Source organism: Aethalodelphis obliquidens, unplaced genomic scaffold (assembly GCF_003676395.1).
Source record: "Aethalodelphis obliquidens isolate GAN/ISIS:26980383/991018 unplaced genomic scaffold, ASM367639v1 scaffold20, whole genome shotgun sequence".
Lineage (NCBI taxonomy): Eukaryota > Metazoa > Chordata > Mammalia > Artiodactyla > Delphinidae > Aethalodelphis > Aethalodelphis obliquidens.
In genome coordinates, this window is record NW_020837964.1 from 28476685 (window position 1) to 28498850 (window position 22166).

Sequence of the window (22166 nt, forward strand, 5' to 3'; positions counted from 1 at the left end):
TTCACAAGGGCTGGAGCAGAGGACCTTGGGGAAGCAACAGCACGTGGGGCCACAGCCAGGAGCAGGCTCTTCCTGGGGCTCTGTCCACCCAGGAAAGACCAGCAGCCCCTCCAGGGCACGGGAGTTGGCTTTACCACTTAACAAGAGCCCACAAAGGCGGCTCATTGCCACGGTGACAGCAAGAACAGCGCCGTAGAGCTGCGCAAAACGCCTGTGTGTCCAGGGCCAGGTGGCAGCGTTGGGCAGCTGGGGGTCTGGGCGGATGTGGCCCGCGGTCTAGCCCCGCCCCCTCCCGCCGGTGAGTGTGGCAGCTGCTCCACCTGCCCCTCTGTAAAATGGAGCCCGTGGCAGAGCAGCCTCTGGGCGGCTGTGAGGACCAGCAGGCTCGGAGCTGCAAGAGTGCCTGCCCTCAGGACTCTCCACTCAGCAGGCGGCAGCTGTGGGATGGCTCTGTCCAGGCACACGGCTCAAGGACAAGCTATGGGACGAGGACGCTCTGCCCCCGCGAGGCAAGAGCTCCACCCTGCTGACCAGTCCTTGGTCCTCCACCTTCCTCTCCGGTCGGCCCTGCCCCTCCCTCCCAAGCCTGGGGTAAAAATTGGGACTGCCTGAGAGAAAGGTGTCTGGAGGCTCCTGGAGCTCAGCCAGGACCCCTGGGGCTAGTGGCTGCCCGCCCACCGGCCGGCCACCCTGCCCACTGTGGCCCAGACCCCAGCGGCCCCGGGCCTCACCTGCCACAACTTCTCAGCGCCAGTGCCGTCACCGCCACCTGCAGGGCCTTAACTTGCCAAACCAAGGCCAAAACCATGAGCAGATTCTGAGACGCTCCAAGTCGGGCAGGTATGAAGCGCCTCCTTCCAGTTGACACCATCAGCTAAGAGTTGAAAGCAGCAGGTTCCCAGGGCACCGCCGGGTGACTTTACTGTGAAGCCTGCCCCCCACTCCCGCGTCCACACTCCTCACCAGCCACTGGGCTTAGGCTGGTCTTCCCCACCCTCGCCTTCCATCTCCAGCCACGCAGTCCACAGCCCCAGGGTGGCCGTGGCCTCCAGAGCCTGCACGGGGGCCTCCGGAGGGACCGGCTTCGACTTCCTGGCCCGAGACCGGTTGAACCAATTTTGTTTTTTGCTTTTTTTTTCTCTTTCTTTCTCTCATGTTTTCTGCTGGGTTTTTATCTTCCTCTCTGTTTTCGTCTGTTTTGCTGGCTTTCATCTTGGGGTTCTTCTGGCCCCTCTACCAGGAAACCAGCCTCAAAAGCAGCTCATCCAGAGCCGCCCCACGGCCCAGCTAACCCACCCAGTCTCCAACCACACCAAGGCCACAGCAAGATCACTCCCCCGACGCTGTCCCCCTGGTGTCTGCTTCCAACTCTGGATTAATTTGAGGATCTCTTGGTCCTCGGTTAATGTTTCCCAACTGAATGCGTGCACCCTCCCACCCCTGCTGGCGAAACCAAATGAGACCCCAGTAGAGAAATCTGCATGCCCGAGGTCCCGTGTGGACGTGTGGATGGTGGCGTGGCCCCTGCCCCCGCGTGCATGGTGCATGTCCTCTCCATGGGCTAGAGTCCCTCTGGTGACCCCACTGCCCTGGCCCGGGTCAGCCCTCTTCAGTGGGGGGGTGGCGTTCCCCACCCTGTGCCCTGCTCCACCCGCCCCCCCGCCTGCGTGTGGAATGCAGCAGGGACCATGTCCTTGTCCTCGTGGATCCTCCTGTCTCCGTCCCTGGTGGTGCATTCAGCCGTGTTGGTGGACCTTCCCTTCGCTTGTCCCGCTTTGTCACTGGCCGCGGTGGGTCAGGGCCCCGGGCACCGCCAGCCCTCACTTGCCTCTCCACTCTGTTGCAGAACCGCATGCACGAATCGCTGAAGCTCTTCGACAGCATCTGCAACAACAAGTGGTTCACGGACACATCCATCATCCTGTTTCTTAACAAGAAGGACATATTCGAAGAGAAGATCAAGAAGTCCCCGCTCACCATCTGCTTTCCTGAGTACACAGGTAGAGACTGCCACTCCCCACGGGGACCGCGGGGGCCACGCAGCCGCTCGGGCCACACCAGCTCCTGAGGGAGCTCATTCCCCCTCACCATGCTCTGCGGACACACCAGATTCTGCCCTGGAGAATCCAACACAAAACCGAAGGCGGGTCCCCTCCCTTCCCCACAACATGCTGTTGCGAGGGGGTGGGGCAGCCAACTGGGGCATCCTGGTCAGGGGAAGCAGGGCTGGAATCCCAGCTCTGCCACTTACGAGCTGTGTGATCTCGGCAACCTCTGGACATCAGCTTGGTCATCTGTAAATAGAGCTTATCAGTAAAATGGCAATACCAAGATGATGATGGGGTTGAAGGTCGGGGCTTCGAGTCAGACAGCCCAAGGTTCGTACCCCCACTCTGCCACTCACAGCAGGTTACATAACCTCTCGGAGCCTCCATTTCTGTGTCTGTGAGATGGGAACAATCACTGTGATTATCCACCCTCCCTCCCAGAGTTGCCAGAGGACAAAGTGAGCTAAGAAGCATGGAGGGCTTAGCATGGCAGTCGTTGCATAGTAAGTGCTCACTAAACATTCACTATTGCTCTTATGACTGTGATGCTAAAAAGTATCGTGACAGCACCCCCATTCAAATGGCCTGTTGAACATGAGAGAGCTTCGCGAGCAGCAGAGACCAGGGCCGTCCTGCAGAGGGTGCTGAGGGTGCCGGAGGCCACCTCTGTTCATGTTGCCATGGGTTTACCTCACTGTGGGTGGGTGGGCAGCCTGGCCAGGGCCCTCATGGTGCAGCAGGGTGCCTGGAATAGCCCACGGGCTCGCTGGCTCTTCAGGATGGCCAGAGACTGGTCAGAGAGGCGAATGGAAGCAAAAGCGGGCATCCCCAGCCTGACCAGCCCCCCGGCCTGGAGAGCCAAGGGTAGACAGGGTCCCAACAAGGTGAGCCTGCTAGGTAAGCCTCCAGGCTGAACCCCAGCTCCCCGAGAGTGGACGTGGGGGCTGTGGCTTGGAGCCGGACAAGCAGCACAGCTCACTCTGTCTCCCCTTCCTCGAGATCAGGCTGCCTGCCCCGTGGGTCAGGCCCCAGCAGCATGCAGCCAGAGGTGGGCCGGGCTCAGCACCCCTCACACACGCCATCAGCCTCCTTTTAGTCGTATCTGAATTGGGGGGTCTGTGGATCCCACCCTAGGTGACCTGGGCTGTGGCCCCTGGTGCAGCAGAAAGAAGCAAGGTGAGTCAGTCACCAAGGCCGTTTGGTGCTGACGAGGTCCCAGGGACCCTCTCCCTCACCTCCGGCCCAGATTTAGGTAGACCCTCAAGGCCAGGCCCGGTGGCCTGTGCCCATGTGCCGAGGGGCTGGGTCCGTCCTGCTGTGGCTCCGAAGTCCAGCCCGCCCCCCCGCTCCCTCAGTGGGTTGTGACAGCCCTGCCTGGACCTGGGCCTGGGCCGGGGTTCCTGGAGCCAGTGGAGGCTTCAGGGCAAAGCCAGGAGTCCTGTTCTGTTCCTCCCTAAACGGCATCTGCTCTCCTGGAAGCGCCTCTCTCTGGACTCACCAGGGACAGAGTGATGTGGCAGCAAAGAAGGCAGCAAGTCAGCAAGCCAGACAGTTCTTAATCCCTGGAGGGTGAACGTGAGAAGGAGGAAGGGGGAAGGAAGGAGGGCGGGGCGATGAGAGGAAGGAGGCCAGGGCGGCTCCCAGGTGCGGCAGTTTCCACCCACCTTGCCCAGCAGCAGTCAAGGGAGGTGGTGTCCCTGCCCACTCCGAGGAGTCACAGCCAGGAGAGGACAGCCCGCAGGGGCTGGCGCAGACTTCTGCACCTGTGTGAGGGCTGGTTCAGATTTCTTTGGGCAGGACCCGCAGGAAGGGAGAATGTTTGCATCAGGAGCCCGTACATGCATCTGTGAAAAGAAACAGGAGTTCCATGAAACAGTGTTCACCCTTAGCACAGGTGAGGCCTGGTGAGGTTTGATCTCTTGTTTCCATCATTGGTTTTAAACTGGATGTGGACCATGGACTTGGTTTCATGACCCACTGTTGATCGAGCTGAGCTGTCGTCAGGTTTCTCCTGCAGGGTTGTCACTGAGAGGCCCTTGGTGTCCGCTCCCCAGCCCGTGGCTTGACCGGCACCCAGGTGGGGGCCTCGCCTCACCAGCTCCCAACCTGGTCTCTCCCGCAGGCCCCAACACCTTCACGGAAGCCGTGGCTCATATCCAGGCGCAGTACGAGAGCAAGAACAAGTCGGCCCACAAGGAAATCTACACCCACATCACCTGTGCCACTGACACCAACAACATCCAGTTTGTCTTTGACGCCGTGACGGACGTCATCATCGCCAAAAACCTTCGGGGCTGTGGCCTCTACTGAGCCCTGGCCTCGCCACCCAGCTGCCCACCACCCTGCCCAGCCTGCCGCCCCACCCCTGCCCTGGACAAGGGAGCACCAGCAGATGGCACTGAGTGGGGAAGAGGAGGCGCCCTCCACGGCCTCCCCTGCCCCAGACACCAGAACACGTGGTAACGGGGTTGGCGGGGGCGCCGAGTGCCCACACCTGCCGAGACAGACGGCCCGCTGGCCTCCGCGCCATCGCTGGGTGTCTCCCTGGGAGAGAGGTGTACGGGGCCCACGCCGCCGTCCGGGCCAGAATGGGCGCGCTCTGCATGCAGTGGTTCGGGCTTGAGGTCCCAGGGTCCCCTCCTGTCTTCGAAGCTGTGCAGGTGGTGGGGCGGCGTTCTGGCCGGAGCGGGGGCAGTGGGAGCCGCTGCTCAGCTTTTCTTGGGGTCCCTCTGGTCGAGGGCAGCTCTGTCACCAAAGGCCAGGGTGAGACCAGGCCACCAACCGCGTGTGGGTCCGGGGGCTCAGGCCTCGGCAATGCCTCCCTCCTCCTCCCCCTGGACCTCAGTCCTGGACGCCAGTCCTTCCTTCTCTGGGCCTCCCTCCCTTCACACCTCTGGGGCTCCCCAGTGCCCTGCTGGGGAACCCCCACCCCGACTCCTCACAGGCCTGGAAATGCTTCTGAGACCGACTTCTTGCAAAGGCACGTGGTAGATGGTCAGCGGGGTTGAGTCCTGCGGTGCCTGGACGAGGTGGGGAAGAGACGGTGGGGGAGGGGAGGCCGGAGGAAGTGGCTCTTGCGTTGACTGGGATGGGGGCCTCCCACCCGGTCTTTGTAGGCCCCAGGGTGGCTTATCTACTTCTCCCGTCAGTCACCCGGGGCTTGGGCGGCCGCTCTGGAGTGTGAGCAGATGTGCTTTTTCTTTGCAAATTCACGGGAATCCAACACAAACCAGCTGGGGCAGCAGGGGGCCTGGGGACTGGAGGTTCTGCAGTTGAGCAGGCCCAGGGGAGGTGTGGGCACGGCCCCTGTAGCCGGTGTCCCAGCTTCCTTCTGTCTTGGTGAAGAAATCGGAGAGTTTGTCCACAGCCCTTGGGGTCCCGCCAGCCCCCGGGGGCAGAGGAGGGCAGACGTACGGGCCCATCATACTGTGTGTGCTGTGAGGGGCACAGCCTGGCTCACACACACACACACACACGGCCCCAGCCCCCTCCCCGGACAGAGAGACTTGAGACCCCTTGGAGGGGCTTTGCTGTAGAGACCCCTGAGGAGAAAAGGGTGGGGTGACTCCTCCTGGTGACCCCAGGCCCTGGCTGACCTTGGACAATGAACACACCTCTTTCTCTCTCTCCTGGGCGCCTCCTGTTGGCGGATGCCACCAGTCAACACCCCAGGCAGACCCTGTGTGCTTGGATGGCGGCTTTGCCTGGGGAGCCAGATGTGCCCACAGGAGGAGAGGGGCCGCCCCTGAGGGGCCTCTGGCTCCCTCCTCAAGCCCTCTGCTCCTCCAGCACCCACTCTGGGCTCTGCTCAGTCCCGGGCCAGGCAGGACCCATGCCCTCCCAGCGCAGCCGCTGACTGCCCCGCAGCCAGGAGCTCTGGGCTTCTCGCTTCCAACAGACCCGGAGCTCTGGGTAGTGCACGGGAGACCCAGGGCACCTTCCCTAGTGCCAGACGCCTGCAGGGGTGGGCGCTGCTGGGGTGAGCCCCATCCCTGCCTGGCTGTCCTGCTGCTGCCCCTGGCCTCATGGGAGACAGCAGGCAGCCCAGCTCCATTTCGGTTTTGCTTGCCTCGTTGTGTGCTGCGCCTCGTACAGGGTGCTGGGTTGTGGCAGAGGACAGGCCCCTGGACCGACAGCCGCAGTGTCCCGCACGGGCAGCCAGGGCCAGTCGGGCCATGTTGCCCGACACTGAAGGCGTAGCAGTTACTTCCTGGCAGCACCACCCTGGGTGTGGGCAGCTGTGCCCCTAACGCTGCTCTGTGACCCAGACTCAAAAGCAACTGCTAAGAAGGGTATACTGGCCAAGCCCCACCTCTAAGGCCATTGTCTTAGAGGTGGGAGTCACCTGCTCTCCAGGCCCAGGGCAGCAGCCAGGCGGAGGGCCCCGGGCCGTAGCCCACCCCATCTGCCATGTTAGGAGGCTGGGGAGCGGGGTGCTTGGAGCCTTCCTGCCCCTCCGTGCCCTGGGGTGCCTTTTCGCTCTCAGATGCTCTGCCCTGCTCAGCTGCTTATGCTACTCTTGCCCTCTGACCCTGGCCTGCCCAGGGGGTCCTTGGCTATCTAGTCAAAGCCCCCAAGGAGCAGGTATCCAGGGTGAAATTCCTTCCCTGTCCTCTGCGTCTCCCATCCACGTCGTCACAGGTGGCTCCACCATGGGGAGGAACGACTGAAGGGACAGATGAGTTTTGGCTCCGTCGTGGGTGTGGGTGTGGGGGAGATGTTATGAGTGACCAGACGTGGGTGATTCTCTTATCCACAGTGGCCCCGTGTGTGCCCCAAAGAGGCCATGCTTCGACTCTCTGCATGCCTCTAGTTTATCAGGGCAAAGGGAAACTGATCTCTAGGAGGGGCGCCTTTACCAGACCCGTGAAACTTATGCCTGCCGTCTAGATGCCTGTGGGCAGGTTCTGTGCCCTGCACCAGTTGCCCTCACAAGAGCCAGGTCTTAGCCTTCCCACCAAGAACTGAGAGAGGCCCCCAAGGCTCTCTGGCCTGCCTGGAGGGGGCAGTGCCCGAGGCCCAAGGAAGGGCTCTGTGGAGCCTGTGGACTCTGGCCTGAGGAAGGTGCAGGGTCTGCTCCAGCCCTGAGCAGACAGCGCACCAACAGTTCTGACATTCTGGTTCTATGGCCCCCTTGCCTGGAGCTCTAGATGCCTGGTTCCCTGGCCCTTTTTCTCCTCTCTGGTCCCAGCAGAACCTGAGGACCCATGGGCACATGCTCCTACCATGGGGCGGTGGGCTCAGCCCGGGCAGAAGGCCAGCACCAGATATGGTGCCAGGAGGCAGCTCTCCTCCCAGCCTCTCCCCCGAGTCCAGTTCCGCCCCACTGATGGGACCTGGAGGCACCCCTGTCCTCCAGGACTGCCCTCCCTACCCAGAGCCCCCATGACCAGGGTCCTTAAATCCCCAACACGGAACACCCAGGAGTTGGCTCACCTAGCTCACCTCTGCCAGGGAGAGTCCTGCAAGGGGAAAGAATATCCCACCGCTTCCACCTAACCCTGTGACAGTCTCTGCCCCACTGGCTGATTCTGCAGGTTCTCCTCTCTGGCCTGCATCATTCCCGGCTCCTTCCCCCTTCCCTTGGCCTGACCTAGTACACTCTTCAGCCCTCTTGGTGAGTAAATCCACCGCAATCCGGGCCTCACCTCTTCCCTCCAGACAAGGTAGTGTCCTGCCCGGCCCCCTTTTTGAGAAGTCTGGTGCACAAGGCCTCTTCGGGTGGCCTCTGGCCTCCCCGAGCCTTCCGGAAGCCTTCAGGCACAACCTGGCAGTTCTCAGGAACTGAGGCTTGAGGCTCTGGCTCCGTGGCCATCAGAGATTCAGTCTTCGGTGCCAAAGGCCAGCACCCTCCAGACAGCGCCCCTTGTCAGTCCACAAGCCTACAGAGCAGAGGGTCCAACAGCCCAGAGCAGTGAGACAGGACACAGCATCCAGACCAGGATCAGGGCCCGGGTGTGAGCTGCTGCCCCCCACCGCCCGCCCCCAGCGAGGTGAGTCCTCAGCCGTCTTTCCCAGGAGCCAAGTGGGGCCTTCCCTTGGGGGCTTCAGACACGCTGCACCCCCAACCAGATGAAGGCCCCCGTCAAGGGAGGGCCTGCTCAGGGCAGAGACAGAAGGGAGGCCCATCCAGGCCCAGGGTGCCCAGGGCACCAGCGTGAACCCACCGCCCGTCGGAGGCACCACCCCTCCTGTGGCCCATCCTTTCCTCCCCTGCCCCCCACCCCGCCCCGTCCCCGTGGCCTCCCTGAGCAGCCAGGCCCTTCACCTCCTGGTCCCCTCTGTCTTAGTCCCTGTGTCCTCTGTGCCCTGTGCCTCCTCCCCTCCCCGTCCCCGGCAGAGGTGGGCTTGGGCGTGCCTCTCCTTTCTTAGCAAACCCCTCTTAGGTGCCGTGGTCCCACTTCCCGACCCCAGCGCCACCCGCCCCATATTAACTGTAATTTTGTAAGAAGAGTGACTCGTCGGTTTAATCTCTAGTCATTGTAATAATTTATTGGCTGCCGTAATGTATTTATTAGTCACCCACCATTAATAAAATGTGCCAGCTTTTCCTAGCACGAGTGTGGTGTGTTGCGTCAGTGCCCAAGTTGCTTCCACCGGCGCCCCCTGCACGACACGTGTCCTGGGGCCGGACTGTGGGCCACCTGGCAGAGGGGCACAGCCTGCTGGGGCAGGATTCCAGGTGACCGGGATTGTCGTGAGGGCAGAGGCTGGTCTGTCCCATCCCTTGTGCTTGGTGCCGGCCACGCCCCTGCTCCAGTGGTGGCAGCCAGGCCGCTGGCCACGCTCTGCTGGAGACTGGGAGAGACAGGGTGGTGACGACAGCAGGGGTGGGTGCTGTCGCCTGGCTGTGGCCCCTGGCTCCCTTCTCTTTTCTCACATGCTGACAACTCCTCTTGTGAATGTGTTCTTGCATCCGTGTTCTCCGGGGAAGCTTGGATGGACAAGCTGGGCTCTTGGCTCCTTGGTGATGGGTTCCAGTGTGTTTGGAGGGATGGCGGTGAGGCCTGTGGGGTGTGGAGGGGTTCTCGGTGCCGGCGCCTCCCCTCCCTGCAGCGGCTCCCTCCCCACTGCCCTTCCTGCATCTCCAGGCTCAGCCCCTCCTTCCAGGCTCACTCCAATGCCCTCCCGACCGGACCAGGTCTGACTGGGGAGCGTCGCTGCCTCCCCGGCCCCGCCCCTGCTCTGTGCCGCTCGCTCGCTTGCTCGGAACCGGGACTTTTTCACGTGTGTGCATTTTCTCTCCCCAACTAGACTGTGAGCTCTCGGAGAGCAGGAGACTGTGCCGGTCGTTCCTATAGCCCTGTAGCTGCCCCACGGAGGGCCTTGCACACAGATCCAGCTGGTATTGGTGGGAAGAGTGCCCGCTCTGCAGCCCTGGGGCGTGGAGGGGCCGAGCCTTAGCCAAGTGGAACTCTGGAGCCCAGGCAGCTGGCCTGGATTTTTCCTTCGGACCTAAGCTTGGCGGCCTCCAGACCTTCAGCTCAGCCCACATGCCAAATGGGCACAGTCCGCACTCTCAGCTTGGGTCTCCCTAGTGGCCCCTTCTGGTCCTGGGAGTGCCCTGGGCATATGTCCCCACCGTGTCCCCCAACGTCTAGATCAAGTCGAGATAGTTGGGCAGTGAGTTGGGATCTTGCCTCTGGTTGAGGCCTTCCAGCTGTTGGTTGAGCAGCGATAGGACAAGGTGGTGTCGTGTGTTGGTGAGGCTTTTCCTATCGAATCGTTGGCTCTCCTCTGCTCCCTGGTGGCTCGGGGACCCTGGGCACTCCCAGCCCCCACCCCCCTGCGCGTGGATCCACCTGGCCTCCCAGGAGACCTGCGCCTGCCCTTTTCTGAACAGCCTCCATTGAGATGGCACCGGGTGGAAGTGTCTCATGCCTCCCTGAGCGTGACTATGCAGCGACTGACCAGTAGAAATTGCGGGGACTGAGAATGAAATTGACTGGTTGAGGCTAGGAGGGTAATAAGATCATAGGAGTTTGCTGAATATGTGCGGCAGAGTGAGAGGACGATGCCATTTATTTACTACAGATCCCAGAGGGCGTCGTAAATCCGTGCGGTTGTCTAGGGGCTCCCGAGAGGCAGCTGAGAACCTAGACTGCCCCCTCCACCAACTGGTCTTGACCATAAGGACAAGGGTTTGGCACCAATACCCTTTCCAGGTCACCAGTCATGGAAAAGATGATGGAAGGCACGCGGAGCTGGCCATGACTCTCTGATCATTTATTCTAAAGCCCACAGGCTCCTCACTCTGGCTGGAGAAACCAACCCATTGCATTGCAGAAGCTCTGGTCTGGCCCAGAGCCGGGTGCAGGTCTCTGCTCTTCCTCATCCCAGCCTTGTCACCTCTCATTGTCCCCTAAGGATCGATGAGGTTAAATGACACAAGGCACGGGAAGAGCTGGCAGAGCGGGGCTTGGTGATGGGTGGTGGTCGCTTCATCTGCTTCCCGCTCCCACTCAGCTGGAGGGAGATGTCGGAAAGCAGTTTACTCAGCGCCACTGCTTGCTCGTCCATCTCAGTGATGAGCGCCCAGTGATGCCCACACCACTGCTCTGCTCTCTCCTATGATTTGCTTCAGTCTTCTTACTTCAGAGGGAGCGTGTAGCCTGGAATTACTCCTGAACTTGACCTGCAGACCCATGGAGCTAGGTTTGGGGCGGACAAGTTTCCAGGGTTAGGACAGGGTTCTTGGGGGAAATGAACAGCTCTCCCTTCCCCCAGAGAGCTATATCACGAGGGAGCCACCTTCCTGTGCAGAAATGGGTTTGTACACAGAGAACAAACTGCCAAGGAACAGACTGCCCAAGTTCATGTGCCTGGCATCCCACAGTAGGATAAGTCCGTCCTTGCCCCGGACAGAGGGCTGTCCCCTGGGATCCTGCTAGATTTGGAGTGCCCATTGTGTTCACTCATTTGCTAAATGAACTCCTGTGCGCAAAGCAGTTCTCCACATCTGCGGTGCTTAAAGCTCCTCGCGTGACCAGTCGTGGTTGAGTTTGACCCAGCCCGAGGGGGTATGGCCAGAGCCCCAGGCACTCCTGCAGGAGCCTGGCGTGACTTCCCCTCAGACCACAGGAGGGGCCTAGAGGCCCTCACCACTCCCAGAGTACACCCCAACCCACAGGTTAGGCCCAACAGGACAGGTCCGGACAGGAAGGGCCAAAGCCCGGCTCTCAGGCTCCCATCCAGCAACCCCCACCCCCCGCCAACACGCACGGAGACCTTCCCGTGGCTGGAGACTGCAGACTGGAGAGCTCGTCCTCAGCCTCACTCAGGGAGCCCGGGTTGGCTCCCAGTCCAGTCTCTGCCACCAGCCCTGAGACAGGGGTGTTGGTTGCTCTGAACGCTGGAGATGCGAAGCTCCATGCTGTGCGAGAACGTTCTGTCAGCCTTCCGAGGAGCTGAGGAGCCGTGGGGGCCCGGGAGCCCTGCCTGAGCTGCCGAGTAGACCACTTCCTCCCTCTCAAGCCTAACTTCCATCTTCTCTTTCCCTGTCTCCGTGTCTGTCCCTCTCGCTGTCTGTCTGGCTCTCTCCCTCCCCGCCTGGGGCTGCAGAACCGCATGCACGAGTCTCTCATGCTCTTCGACTCCATCTGTAACAACAAGTTCTTCATCGATACCTCCATCATTCTCTTCCTCAACAAGAAAGATCTCTTTGGTGAGAAGATCAAGAAGTCACCTCTGACCATCTGCTTTCCTGAGTACACAGGTAGGTGTCGTGCGGACCTGCCAGGGACCTGTGTCTCCCCTGCGGGCACGGGTACCCCTGCAGGCAGCTGGCAGAGGGTAGAGGAAGAGGCGAGGGAGTGACCAGGTCTGGCCCCTCCCAGGGCACTGCCCTGGGCGTGGTGGGGAATGGACCCTCGTGACGCGTGTGGGTTGTGAGCGGGCGACTCCGGAGAGACGTGGCAGGATCAGGAGGCAGGACAGGCGCACAGCTTCCCCCTCTTCTTCTGTCCTGGTCCCCTGCCCCCCTGGTCTCCCCCCCCCTCAACCCCTGCCTGGGCTGCCTCAGCCCCGCCCGCTTTCTCTGCTCCTGCTTCGGTAGCCCTGCTCCTGCCAGCAGAGCAGTTCCCCCGCCCCACGGCATGGGGCCTGCTCTCCCCACCTCCACCCCCATCCCGCCTGCTCTTTCCCTGCTCTTCTCCGCCCCTGCGCTTTTCCCCCAAACCACCCCTACTTTCTGCAGGCCTTCTCCATCTCCGCTTGCCTCTTTTCTGCCTTCTCCAGGGCTTTTCCTCTCCTTCTGGCTCCAGGGGAGTGTGCCCCCCCCCGCCGCCATGGGAAGCTGTCTCTGGCAGCGGATGGAGGCTGGCTGTGTAGGGTGGCCCGGCTCTGGGCTGCTGCTGAAGGCTAGGGCAGCGCTGACGGGAGGCCGGAGCCCAGCCTTTGTCGCTCTGGGGACTGGGAAGCTTCTAGAGGCCCCTGGGGCGTGGCGGTAGAGAATGTGTCACAGGTGGGCTCAGTCTGGAACCCACTCCCTGACAGCCCCAGTGAAAGATCAGGGCTTAGGCTCAGCTCCCAGGGTGACATGGGTCCCCAAACCCAGCCAGATTCCAGAAGAGATGGATGCTGGCCCCTCTGCCCTCCTCCACTCCTGGGGAGGGGGGGAGTCTGCCCTCACCCTTGGGTGTGGAGGGCGCATTGGCTTGTTCTGAGCGCAGCCTGTCTCCACTGTGTGAATCTGCCAGCTTCCTGCCCTCCCCAGGGTGCAGAGAGGGAGACAGGGCAGGCTCTCGGGGCTGACAGGCGTTAGGAGCATGGTGCAGGCAGGCGGGCAGACAGGCAGACGGGCAGGCTAAAGCAGCTTCTGGACCCAGACTCTGCAACTTGGGAAAAGTTAATCGCCTGTGCCTTGTTTGTCATCCGGGCACCACAGCAGATAATGATGCCCACTGCTTGCGGGGCTGGAGGTGGGGGAATGAACGGAGAGAATGGTGCCTAGTGCCAGGTCTGCACCATAGGTGCCATCACTGCCCTCGTACCATCCAGAGGATGGAAACCAAGCAAGGGGGATTGGCCGTGGAGGAGGCGCCCTCTGCGGGTGGGGTGGAGCGAGTCCATGCAGGCACAGGACAGGCCAGGGAGGGCCCTGCCTGTGGGTGGAGCCGGGCGTTAGCCCCCTTGGCAGCCATCTCTCCCAGCCTCAGCAGAGGCCCTTCAGGACCAATTCGGGTCTTTAGATAAAGTTGCGGTGACCGGATGGGGCTCGGAAGTCTGCAAGCTCCAGCAGGCCCTCAGGCCAGTGCCACCTCAGGGGGCCGGCCTGAGCGTAGGGCTCTTCCTTGTCCCCAGGGACCTGGCCTCACTGGAGCCCGATTTGGGATGTGGCCCAAGGAGCGGTCAGTCTCACTGTCATGTTGTATGGCGCGCCGGATGCACCCAGGGAAAGTCGGTCTGAGATTGGGAAACATTTGCATTCTTCAGGGCCTCCAGAGGGATCCAGTTTGAGTTCAGAGAACACGCTGGATGACAAATGGTCACCAGTGAGGTGGCCCCTGGGGGTACCTAGGCTTGTGGGGACAGAACAGGCTGGAGGGGCTGGGGCGTGCAGGTGGCTGTCTGGACGTCCACGGGGAGCTCTGCAGGACCGCCAGGCCGTGTAAGGGCGCGGACTGAGCAGACGCTGAGAAGGCGGGAACTGGACGTCCCGAGTTACTCCTGGGCGCTTTTCACCTCTGTCGGTGCCGTCTTAGCACCCTCTGGGCAAGAAGCTCCTTGATGGAGTCCACTGTGGGGTTGTGTCTAGTCTGCGAGCTGCCACTAACTTGATGGCTTCACCGTGTTGGTGGCCAGCCAACGGTGGCATGGAGGAGGCTCTGCCCCGTGGGCTGTCAGAGCTGCTCTCCGCCCTGTCCCCACCCACCCAGTAGCCCTGACCCCGCACACTTATCTGGCTGCGGACGCCTTCCGGCACCCAAGCCCCAGCCCCACTGTGGCTCACACCCAGCCTTTGGAGGATGGCTGGAGGATGGCTGGAGGATGGCGCAGGCCGGGAGGGGGCATGGCCCACCCCCTCAGCATAAGACCGTGTCATTTCCATATTGGCCAGCTCCCAGGGGCACTGCAGAAAATGGGGCAGCCTAACTTGGATGGGCTTTTAGGCAGTTCTCTGTTGGTCCACGTTTTATGATAATTGAAAACTACAGGACAGAGCCACAGGGTTTGGGTTACAGCTGGTGGGCAAACTGTCCTTACATCATGCACAGATACCCCCACCAGACCCCGGCCAGGATCAAGGGAACACTCAAGGAATTGCGGCGGGGGGCAGCGGGGCTCCAGTTGGCATTACAACACTGCCAGCCCCTTAAACGGCCCACCTGGAGGTTCCCAATGCCCCCTGTCCTGGCCACTCACCCAATAACGGGGACGGCTTAGAGACAGTCCCAGCCCTTCTCATTAAGGGGAAGCATCCAGGAAGGAGTGTAGGCGCAGCGCCCCCCCCCCCCCCCCCCCCACCGCGGCCACCACCCCGCAGGGAACTCATGCATCAGAAGCAGTAGGACCGGTTTAGACCAGGGGTGAGTGTTGTGAATGGCGGACTGGCCAGCCTCAGTCAGTGTGCTCATCTAGAAAGCAAAACGGACAGCCTGTGGCTGCTGTCCGCCCAGGGCTCCTGGGGGGACCCTGTGTGAACACAGAAGGAAAGACCTGGGCAAGTCAGAAGCCAGGCCAGTGCTCAGCTGCATGTGGTTTCCAGTGTAAGATGCGACTCCACCTTGGAGAAGGGCCCCAGGCAGCCTCCTGGAGAAGGTCACGGCCCACATCTCCAGCCCACCCACCCCCCTCTCACCAGGGCCTCCCCCCAACTCTTCTGCTCTGTTTCGTTACAGGCCCCAACACCTATGAAGATGCCGCCGCCTACATCCAAGCACAATTTGAAAGCAAAAACCGCTCACCCAACAAAGAAATTTATTGTCACATGACTTGTGCCACAGACACGAATAATATCCAGGTGGTATTCGACGCCGTCACTGACATCATCATTGCCAACAACCTCCGGGGCTGCGGCTTGTACTGACCTCTTGTCCTGTATAGCAACCTATTTGGTAATGATTCCAGCATTCACAGAAAAGCTTGCACACATACACACTCCACTAACAAACAAATGCAAGTTGGTAAATTAACTTCAAAAAGGCATAACAAACCTTATATATAGACAGACAAATATATATTAAGTTTTTTTTTAGTTTGTACTAGAAGGAGCTTCAGACAGAACTGACCAACATTCCATTGATCATTAAGGTTTTCCTGGGACAGCACCTGAGCATGCACTTACATGCACGCGCACACACACACACACACACACGCACGCACACACGCACACACACACACGTCCTGATTTGGGAGTCCATCCTTTTAAGAACAGCCACATGATTTTACACTCTGAGACCCATTTCTGTGAGCAGGGAGAGGGCAAGGAAAGGCCTGGCCTTAGTCCAGCCTTTTCCTCTGCATCCACACGCTGAGGCTGTGTGCTGTCAGTTCTGTCCTGCTCTTGTGCGAATTCCAAAACCCTTTAAAAAATGGCCAGCATCCCAAATGTCTCCCTGCCCTATACTCCCGACAGAAAAATTAAGGATGCTTCTCTTTTGGGTGGTAGAGGTGGTTAACTTCAAGAATTTAGAAGAGTCACTGCTCTGCCCAATCCACTCTCTGTCTCCTGAGTTTTCTTTATTCATGTTAACAAGGCAAGAGTCAGAGAAAAGGGAGACTCTGGCTGCTTTCTGCAAGCAGCTGAGGGGGCGGGCCGTGCAAAGCACAAGGTCACCTGCAGAACTGAAGCTGCTCCTCCCTCCAAAAGGGCTCCCCCTCCAAGAGGGCTGGCAAGAGAAGGGGAGTGATGTGGAGAACGGGCAGGAGTGGCTGAGGGGAGGGCAGATCTGCAGACCTGGCTGGGTCAGGGTCCTGAGGGGTGAGGCCTCCCAGGAGGCCCAGGCTAGGCTTCCCCTGGATTCCTGATCCCCCTGCGATGCTGCCCCATCTTGCCCCACCTCAACATTATTAAACATGTTGGAGGGTTGGTTGGTTGGTTGGTTGGGTGGTTGGTGTTTTAAATCAAGGAAAATGGTCAGACTGGACCCCTTGTCTCTCTCTCTACAGACTGCTTCACGGACTCTTTGCTGTTGACGTTGATCTCCTGGTAGCATGACCTTTTGGCCTTTGTAAGACACACAGCCTTTCTGTATCAAGCCCCTGTCTAACCTACAACCCAGAGTGACTGACGGCTGTGTATTTCTGTAGAATGCTGTAGAATCCGGTTTTAGTTGAGCCTTTACATCTAGAATTTGAAAGGAAAAGAAGAACATTTCCCATGTGCTTTGTAGCTTAAAAAAAAAAAAAAAAAGAAAAGGATAAAGGAAAACTCAGCATCTCATCCATCTTTTTTTCTTTCTGAAATAAACACCCACAGCTGCACCCATGCCCACCCCATCCTACCTGCAGAGGTGCCGCCTGTCCGCACCCGGGGCGCCGGTTCCCGGGAGTGTGCTCAGGCCACGCTTTCCAGACGCGGCCTCACCGTCCACAGCCCTCCCCCCGCCCAGGCCCGAGCCACTCCAACCACACGCTCACTCCAGGTTTGCATAGAAAAAGCACAGCTCTCACGGGCCAGTAGCTGCCCCAAAAGAATATGGAACATACATATATATATATATATATATATATATATAAATAGAGCCCTATAGGAAACAGTTTCCCCCAGCTCCCTTTCTACAGAGTACCTTTATCATTTTTTTTTAGTTTTAGATTTTGGTTTTATTTTTGTCCTGATGAGCACTATGTATTACATACCAGATCAGCTTTCATAGTCTTTGGGAACCGGGTTGTGGTTTTTCCCGCTGACATTCTGCTTCTCCGTCTCTCAGATGGATGCTCCCTTTGTGTGCGTGCGCCCCTCCACCTTTTCCTTTGTTTCAGTAACCTGTGTTCGCTCTTTCTCATGTGGGGATGTTTGTGCTGCAGATAAAAACAAAAATTTTTAAATACTACAAGATGGAAAAAACACAAAAAAAATTAAAAAGATGGAATGTAATGTTTACAAGAAAGCCACAGTTCTCATGATCAGTCCAATGTCATTTCTACTTTGACTAGTATCCAAACTCCTTCACGGTTTCACTTTTAAGACTTAATATTTGCTGAAGACCAGTCACAGCCATTTCAGATAAAGAGGCAAAAAGACAAAACACAAAATATTTAAAATGCAGAAAAAAAAAACTTGGGAAAAAAAATAGCCCACGGGTCTTTCTAAGCCTTTCTATTCCCAATCGGTGAGGTTTCTGTGATATCTTACACACTGCCAGTCTACTTCTCTGACTAATGGAAAATTCATGTGTAGCTCAATAAAGAGAATGTTTGTCTGTATTGCTGAGTCTCGCCCTCGGGCTTCATTCTGACAGGAAAGGGAAGGAGGGATTTGACTGGGTCGCAGATGCTGGGAGGCTGGTGGGTAGGGCTGTAGGTGCCGGATAAGGATCCCCCGCACCCCCACCCCCACCCGCCATCAAGGGGAGCCAGCTGGGTGCAGCCACCTGGGAGCAGGGCGGGCAGAGGAATGGGTCTCTCGGGCCTGCAGGTCCCTCTTCCTCCCAGCTCCGGCATCTCCTCATGCTCGGCTGGTTTGGTTTTCGAGGGTAGGATGGAATGGAGCATGGGGAAGGGGGGGAGGGCAGGTGATCCCAAATCTCCTGCTAATACGGGATCCTGTACCCAGTTGCTCCACCACAGCAGAATGGGTGGTCCCGAGAATGAGGCCAAATTGCCCCAGCCCTCTGTACCCAAGGGGTCACGTGTACTCACTTGGACAGCTTTAAAAGCCTCTCCTGTTGCACCTGGATGCCAGAAGTCCCCGGCAGGCTGAACACACACGGAGCAGCTGAGCACAGCCTGGTGTACGGAATCTGGTTCTCAATTCCTCCAGGTGGCAGGTCTCACTACCTCTCCACTGGGTTGCCAGGTTTCTACTGCAGTTAGTTGCACATCAGTTGAGACTGAGACCTGGAGGTAACACAGCTCATCAAAATCCTTGCATCATGTCCATGGATCGCTTACTAGCCAAGCAGTCGAGTGCTCCACCTAGGAGATGGCGGGGTCTGGGCAAGGGCAGTTAATTGTAATCCTCCGCACACCAAGAGCCCAGGAAGTCCTCTCCTTGGCAATTCCAGTGGCCTTTTGAATCTAGTGAGGATGGAAAGTGGGGGTTGATACTGCTGCAGAGACCGTGGCGTAACAAGAGGCTAGTCCCCTCCTGTTAACAAAGAACAGATCCGGGAGCTCCTCAGCCAGGACAAGCCTGCTGGTGAGCCAGCCAGGCCCACCCCTCCCCCAGCACTGCTCCCACCAGCTCCCCTCGCCCCAACTTATCTGCAGAGGGAGGCTCACAGCCATCTCTGTTGATGGGAAGCCTGCGCTCCTGGCCACAGCTTGACTTCAGGACACTGGTCTGGGGGGATGCAGACGAAAGGCTGCAGGATGCCGTGACTTCTACATATGGCGTACCTGAACTTCTCTTAAAAAAAAATGAGCCATAGAATAACAGTTCTTGCATATGAATTTTGTAGATAAAAACAACGGAAGCTTCTTTGCCTTATCTTCCTTAAAATGGGATCCAGAAGCATTTTCTTGGGAAAGGGTGCAGGGAAAGACCAATTCAATTAGATGAGACACGTGGCAGCACAGCCTACGCATCATAGTCTCTAGGGACTCCACAAGCGAGTCTAAGGTGCAGTCAGGGGCACCGAGAGATGGAGACATTCAGGTGACGGAGGGCCTTCAGGGCAGGCAGGCGTTGTTCCCTGACCAGCTTGGCGGCAGGGCCACGGCTCCTCCTGCAGGTGAGGCCCTGCTCCACAGAGCTCTCCGCTTCCTCCCCGTAGTGGGGAAAGGCGCACCCAGAGAGGACCACGTCTGCCGGCTAAAGATAAAAAAGCATATTGTCTGCACAGCTCAAGTGGGAAACCAGGTCCAAGTGGCCACCTGGGCACCCTGGATTTATATCAACACAAGAAATACATCCACAAGGACCATCGATCTCTACAGTACATAAAAGCCTCAAAATTAGGGGGAGAAAAAAAAACAAAGCAAGAACCCAAGATGTCAGCAGAGCCAAAAGAAAATGGAGGGAGTGAGGGAGAGCACTTCTAAAAGAGCCCAGAGAGGGCAAGGGCACCTCCACCACCATTCACAGAGCACCCAAACACTCAGTTTACAAACGTGAACCAGCAGCCTGGCCTCCGCTTTGGGCTACGTGGCGGAGCACGAGGACAGGCTCCCTTCCTGGAGACGGCCAGCACAGTGAAGGGGCCATGGGATGGGGACCACCTGATGGAACGGGACACTGGTCTAGCCTCCTGCCCTTGCCCTTGGCATCTGTCGCAGATGCCCTCAAGAAGTGACCAAACTCAAGAGACAATACAATTAGTGCCCAGAACCCTTTACTATCCAGGTGTAAAATCTATGGGTGAATTTAGGACTTCTCTTTTGGGGTCATTTTAAAGGCATGGCTCCACTTTGATCACTGTCATATTGCTGTATTCCAATGTCTCAGGACCCTCTAAAATTGACTCCAAAACATTTTCTCTTTTCACACATCTGAAACATAAGAACACATGGAATTGGTATCATCTTTAAATGTGCACAACATGCACACATATATAATTATAAGGATGAAAAAACCCTCCAACCAGAACGGAACACACAAAATCAAAACGCGCTCTAATCTCCGCACCTCCGGAAAAAACTGCCTTACCTCCCAGCCACACACAACACACTAGGAGAGTTTGCTTTTTATTATCATTATTATTGTTTTACAATAAAAACAAATAGCTATGCTCTCAGCAAAACCAATTTAAAAAGAAAAATAATCACAGAAATTTACTAACAGCGTTTCAAGATAAGGCTTTTGAAAGATGTATTGAAATAAATTACCTCAGCCTAAACATCACTCTATTTTCAGTTACTTCTCAACATTCTAAAAACTTTGTTACGTAAAATACATTTAACTTTGCCAATAATTTTAGATAATACTGGATTCTTCCCAGAAGGACTACCATAAAACTATGCTTTCAAACATTAAAAAAAAAACTCAATCCAGTAGGACATAAAACTGAACTAGGTAACCTATGATTGTGTGTTTCAAATCCTTCAAGTTAAATGTGTCAAGGATTTGAAAAAGTTCAGACCTGGGTCTGCTCCAAGGCAGGTGGACTCAACATCTTACCTTTCTATGTTTAATTAAACCAACAGGAACACAGTTACAAAAATGAAGGGCTCCGGGGAAGAAAAATACAAAAGATGTCTTTTATTTCTTCAATAAAGCCCTCCAAAATTTACTCTCCCATCTTTAAGGCCCACGTTTTTTCCAAGGACCAAACCCACAGCCTTTGGCATTGCCTAATTTACTTTAACAAGGAATTAAAACGTTCATGAACCAAGGCTTGCTGCTCAACCCTTTCCCCGTGTCTGGGGGTGTGGGGGGGATAATGAAATGCAGAGAGGAGAGGACACAGCGTGTACTCGTGAGATGCGGGAGCACCATTGTTAACGGAAATAAAGCCAGCTTTGGATAGGGGGCTCAGAAAGCTAGTCCCGGATGTACTGGGACACGATGGATCACCTCCTCACGCTACGTCCCTGGGCTTTCCTCCCCTCTGCTGCAGGTATCAAACCAAGCACTGTTCTTCCAAGATGCCCTGCCGGCCCAGGGGTCCAGGAGCCCGTAGGTCTGGCCTCTGTGACATTCTGAATGCCTCTGCACCAAGAACAGCAGTGTGACAACATAAATTACCCAGTGGCGTGGAGTCAGGCTCAGGCTGTACACCTCCACACCGCTTTTTATGGATCCCGCCCCCTGCGCCTCCCGATTCCCCCCCCCGACCCCCCCACGCCCACTTCCTGCCACATTTGGAGCTAAAGACACCAGCATTTGTTATGACTTCTGCATAAAGCTGTCATGGAAGCGGCCCCCTTCAGGGTCTCTGGCTGCCCACTTCCTCTTGATCCTCCCCCACCCCTACGAAGTCCAGTCAACGCACAAGAGATCATGCTTAGAGTTAAAATGTGCAGTGTTTCTAAAGGGAAGAGAAATGTCACATAGAAAGTATTACAAAAAAGGATTAAATCTGTCAGCTGTCCACACACTATTAAGACCACGTGCTTTACACAGCGCAATGCAGTTGAGCCCACTCCTTCACTCAGCAGGCAGAGCTGGGGACAGGCCTCTTCGGCTCGGGAGGAGGCGCTAGGAGCTCTGCTGCTTCTGAAGTCTCCGCTCCGCGGCAGCAGCCAGCATCCTTCGACGCAGGGTCATGGGGTCAGAGGTCGTGCCTTCCGAGGGGAGGCAGCTGTCCGAGGCTGAGTCATCTTCAGAACTTCTGTTCAAGAAACGCCTACAAAAAACAAAGGACTTGAATGAGGAATCAGGGAAGCTCTGGAACATGCACACACAGAGAAACATACAATGTGCTTCTTTAATTCCCCCACTTTCCCGGCACCGTCATGAAGCTGTCACTCAGCACCACCCCGTGAAAAAGACACCTGTCCCTGAACAGAGGGGCAGAAGTTCTCCGCATCAGGCGGCCGCTCCACTTACACACACAGTGCGAAGTCCCCACTCACAAGGCCTGTGCTGGGCACGGAACCCACCCACGGGAACAGAACACCGGCCCCGTCCCCGAGAGTTTAAGTAATGAGCACCTGCGCAGCGACAGAACAGTCCCGCTCCGGCGGCTCCCGCCTGGGGCTGGGGGTCGGCACTTCGAGGCCGGCTGCACGCAGAGTGGCCAAGACGGAGGACTCAAGAGCTGGACATCAGGCCAGTGTTAGCCTCTCTAGGCCTCAGTTTCTTCAGCTTTAAGTCTGTCTAATGGGTGTAATTACCATGCTCCCTCTTAGAGTTAAGGGAATTAGAGTAATTAACATAAAGGGTCTAGAACACACTGGCACAGAAGTGCTAACCGTGTAAGTGTGGCGGAGAGCGTCCACAAGGAGACGCCAGCAGCACCAGCCAGAGGTTACTACCTGGGCCCAGTATTACCAGATCCTCAGGTTTTTCAACAGAGGTTTGAAACCTGAAGTTTCAGCTGACAGGTGATAGGTTTTCAGCGTTGGCATCCA

The 22166-nt window shown here is 57.5% G+C and overlaps 3 protein-coding genes and 1 long non-coding RNA gene across 5 annotated transcripts in view; 2 read left to right on the forward strand and 2 right to left on the reverse strand.

Annotated features, from left to right (window-relative positions):
• LOC113627302 (guanine nucleotide-binding protein G(o) subunit alpha) overlaps positions 1-10467 on the forward strand; it is a 161236-nt gene extending 150769 nt beyond the window's left edge. Inside the window, exons 7-9 of one of the 2 annotated variants that reach the window (XM_027119859.1) lie at positions 1847-2000; positions 3846-3942; positions 4171-4286. In XM_027119859.1, coding sequence (XP_026975660.1) covers positions 1847-2000; positions 3846-3898 — 207 coding nt within the window. In that variant the 3' untranslated portion in view covers positions 3899-3942; positions 4171-4286. Of the gene's footprint in view, positions 1-1846; positions 2001-3845; positions 3943-4170 lie in introns of both variants that reach the window. The other variant, XM_027119858.1, reaches the window with a different exon arrangement.
• LOC113627306 (guanine nucleotide-binding protein G(o) subunit alpha-like) lies at positions 4396-17417 on the forward strand. Its single transcript, XM_027119864.1, has 3 exons — positions 4396-4507; positions 11610-11763; positions 14888-17417. Exons 2-3 carry the CDS (start codon positions 11616-11618, stop codon positions 15073-15075), a joined length of 336 nt encoding a protein of 111 aa, XP_026975665.1. The 5' UTR covers positions 4396-4507; positions 11610-11615; the 3' UTR covers positions 15076-17417.
• LOC113627309 (uncharacterized) lies at positions 16226-20908 on the reverse strand. Its single transcript, XR_003435503.1, has 3 exons — positions 17853-20908; positions 16848-17012; positions 16226-16335 (listed from the first exon to the last, which is right to left on the reverse strand). It is a non-coding gene; the product is annotated as an uncharacterized LOC113627309 (long non-coding RNA).
• A 144-nt stretch (positions 20909-21052) lies between these two features.
• The window catches only part of AMFR (autocrine motility factor receptor), a 40662-nt gene continuing 39548 nt past the window's right edge, over positions 21053-22166 (reverse strand). Inside the window, exon 14 of the mRNA XM_027119857.1 lies at positions 21053-21439. Within this exon, the coding sequence (XP_026975658.1) occupies positions 21292-21439 (148 nt within the window). The 3' untranslated portion in view covers positions 21053-21291. The remainder of the gene's footprint in view (positions 21440-22166) is intronic.

Coding starts and splice junctions, on each gene's coding strand:
- LOC113627306 (XM_027119864.1), top strand. CDS start 11,616: ATGCACGAGTCTCTCATGCTCTTCGACTCCATCTGTAACAACAAGTTC. Junction 11,764..14,887: donor CTGCTTTCCTGAGTACACAG/GTAGGTGTCGTG, acceptor GTTTCGTTACAG/GCCCCAACACCTATGAAGAT.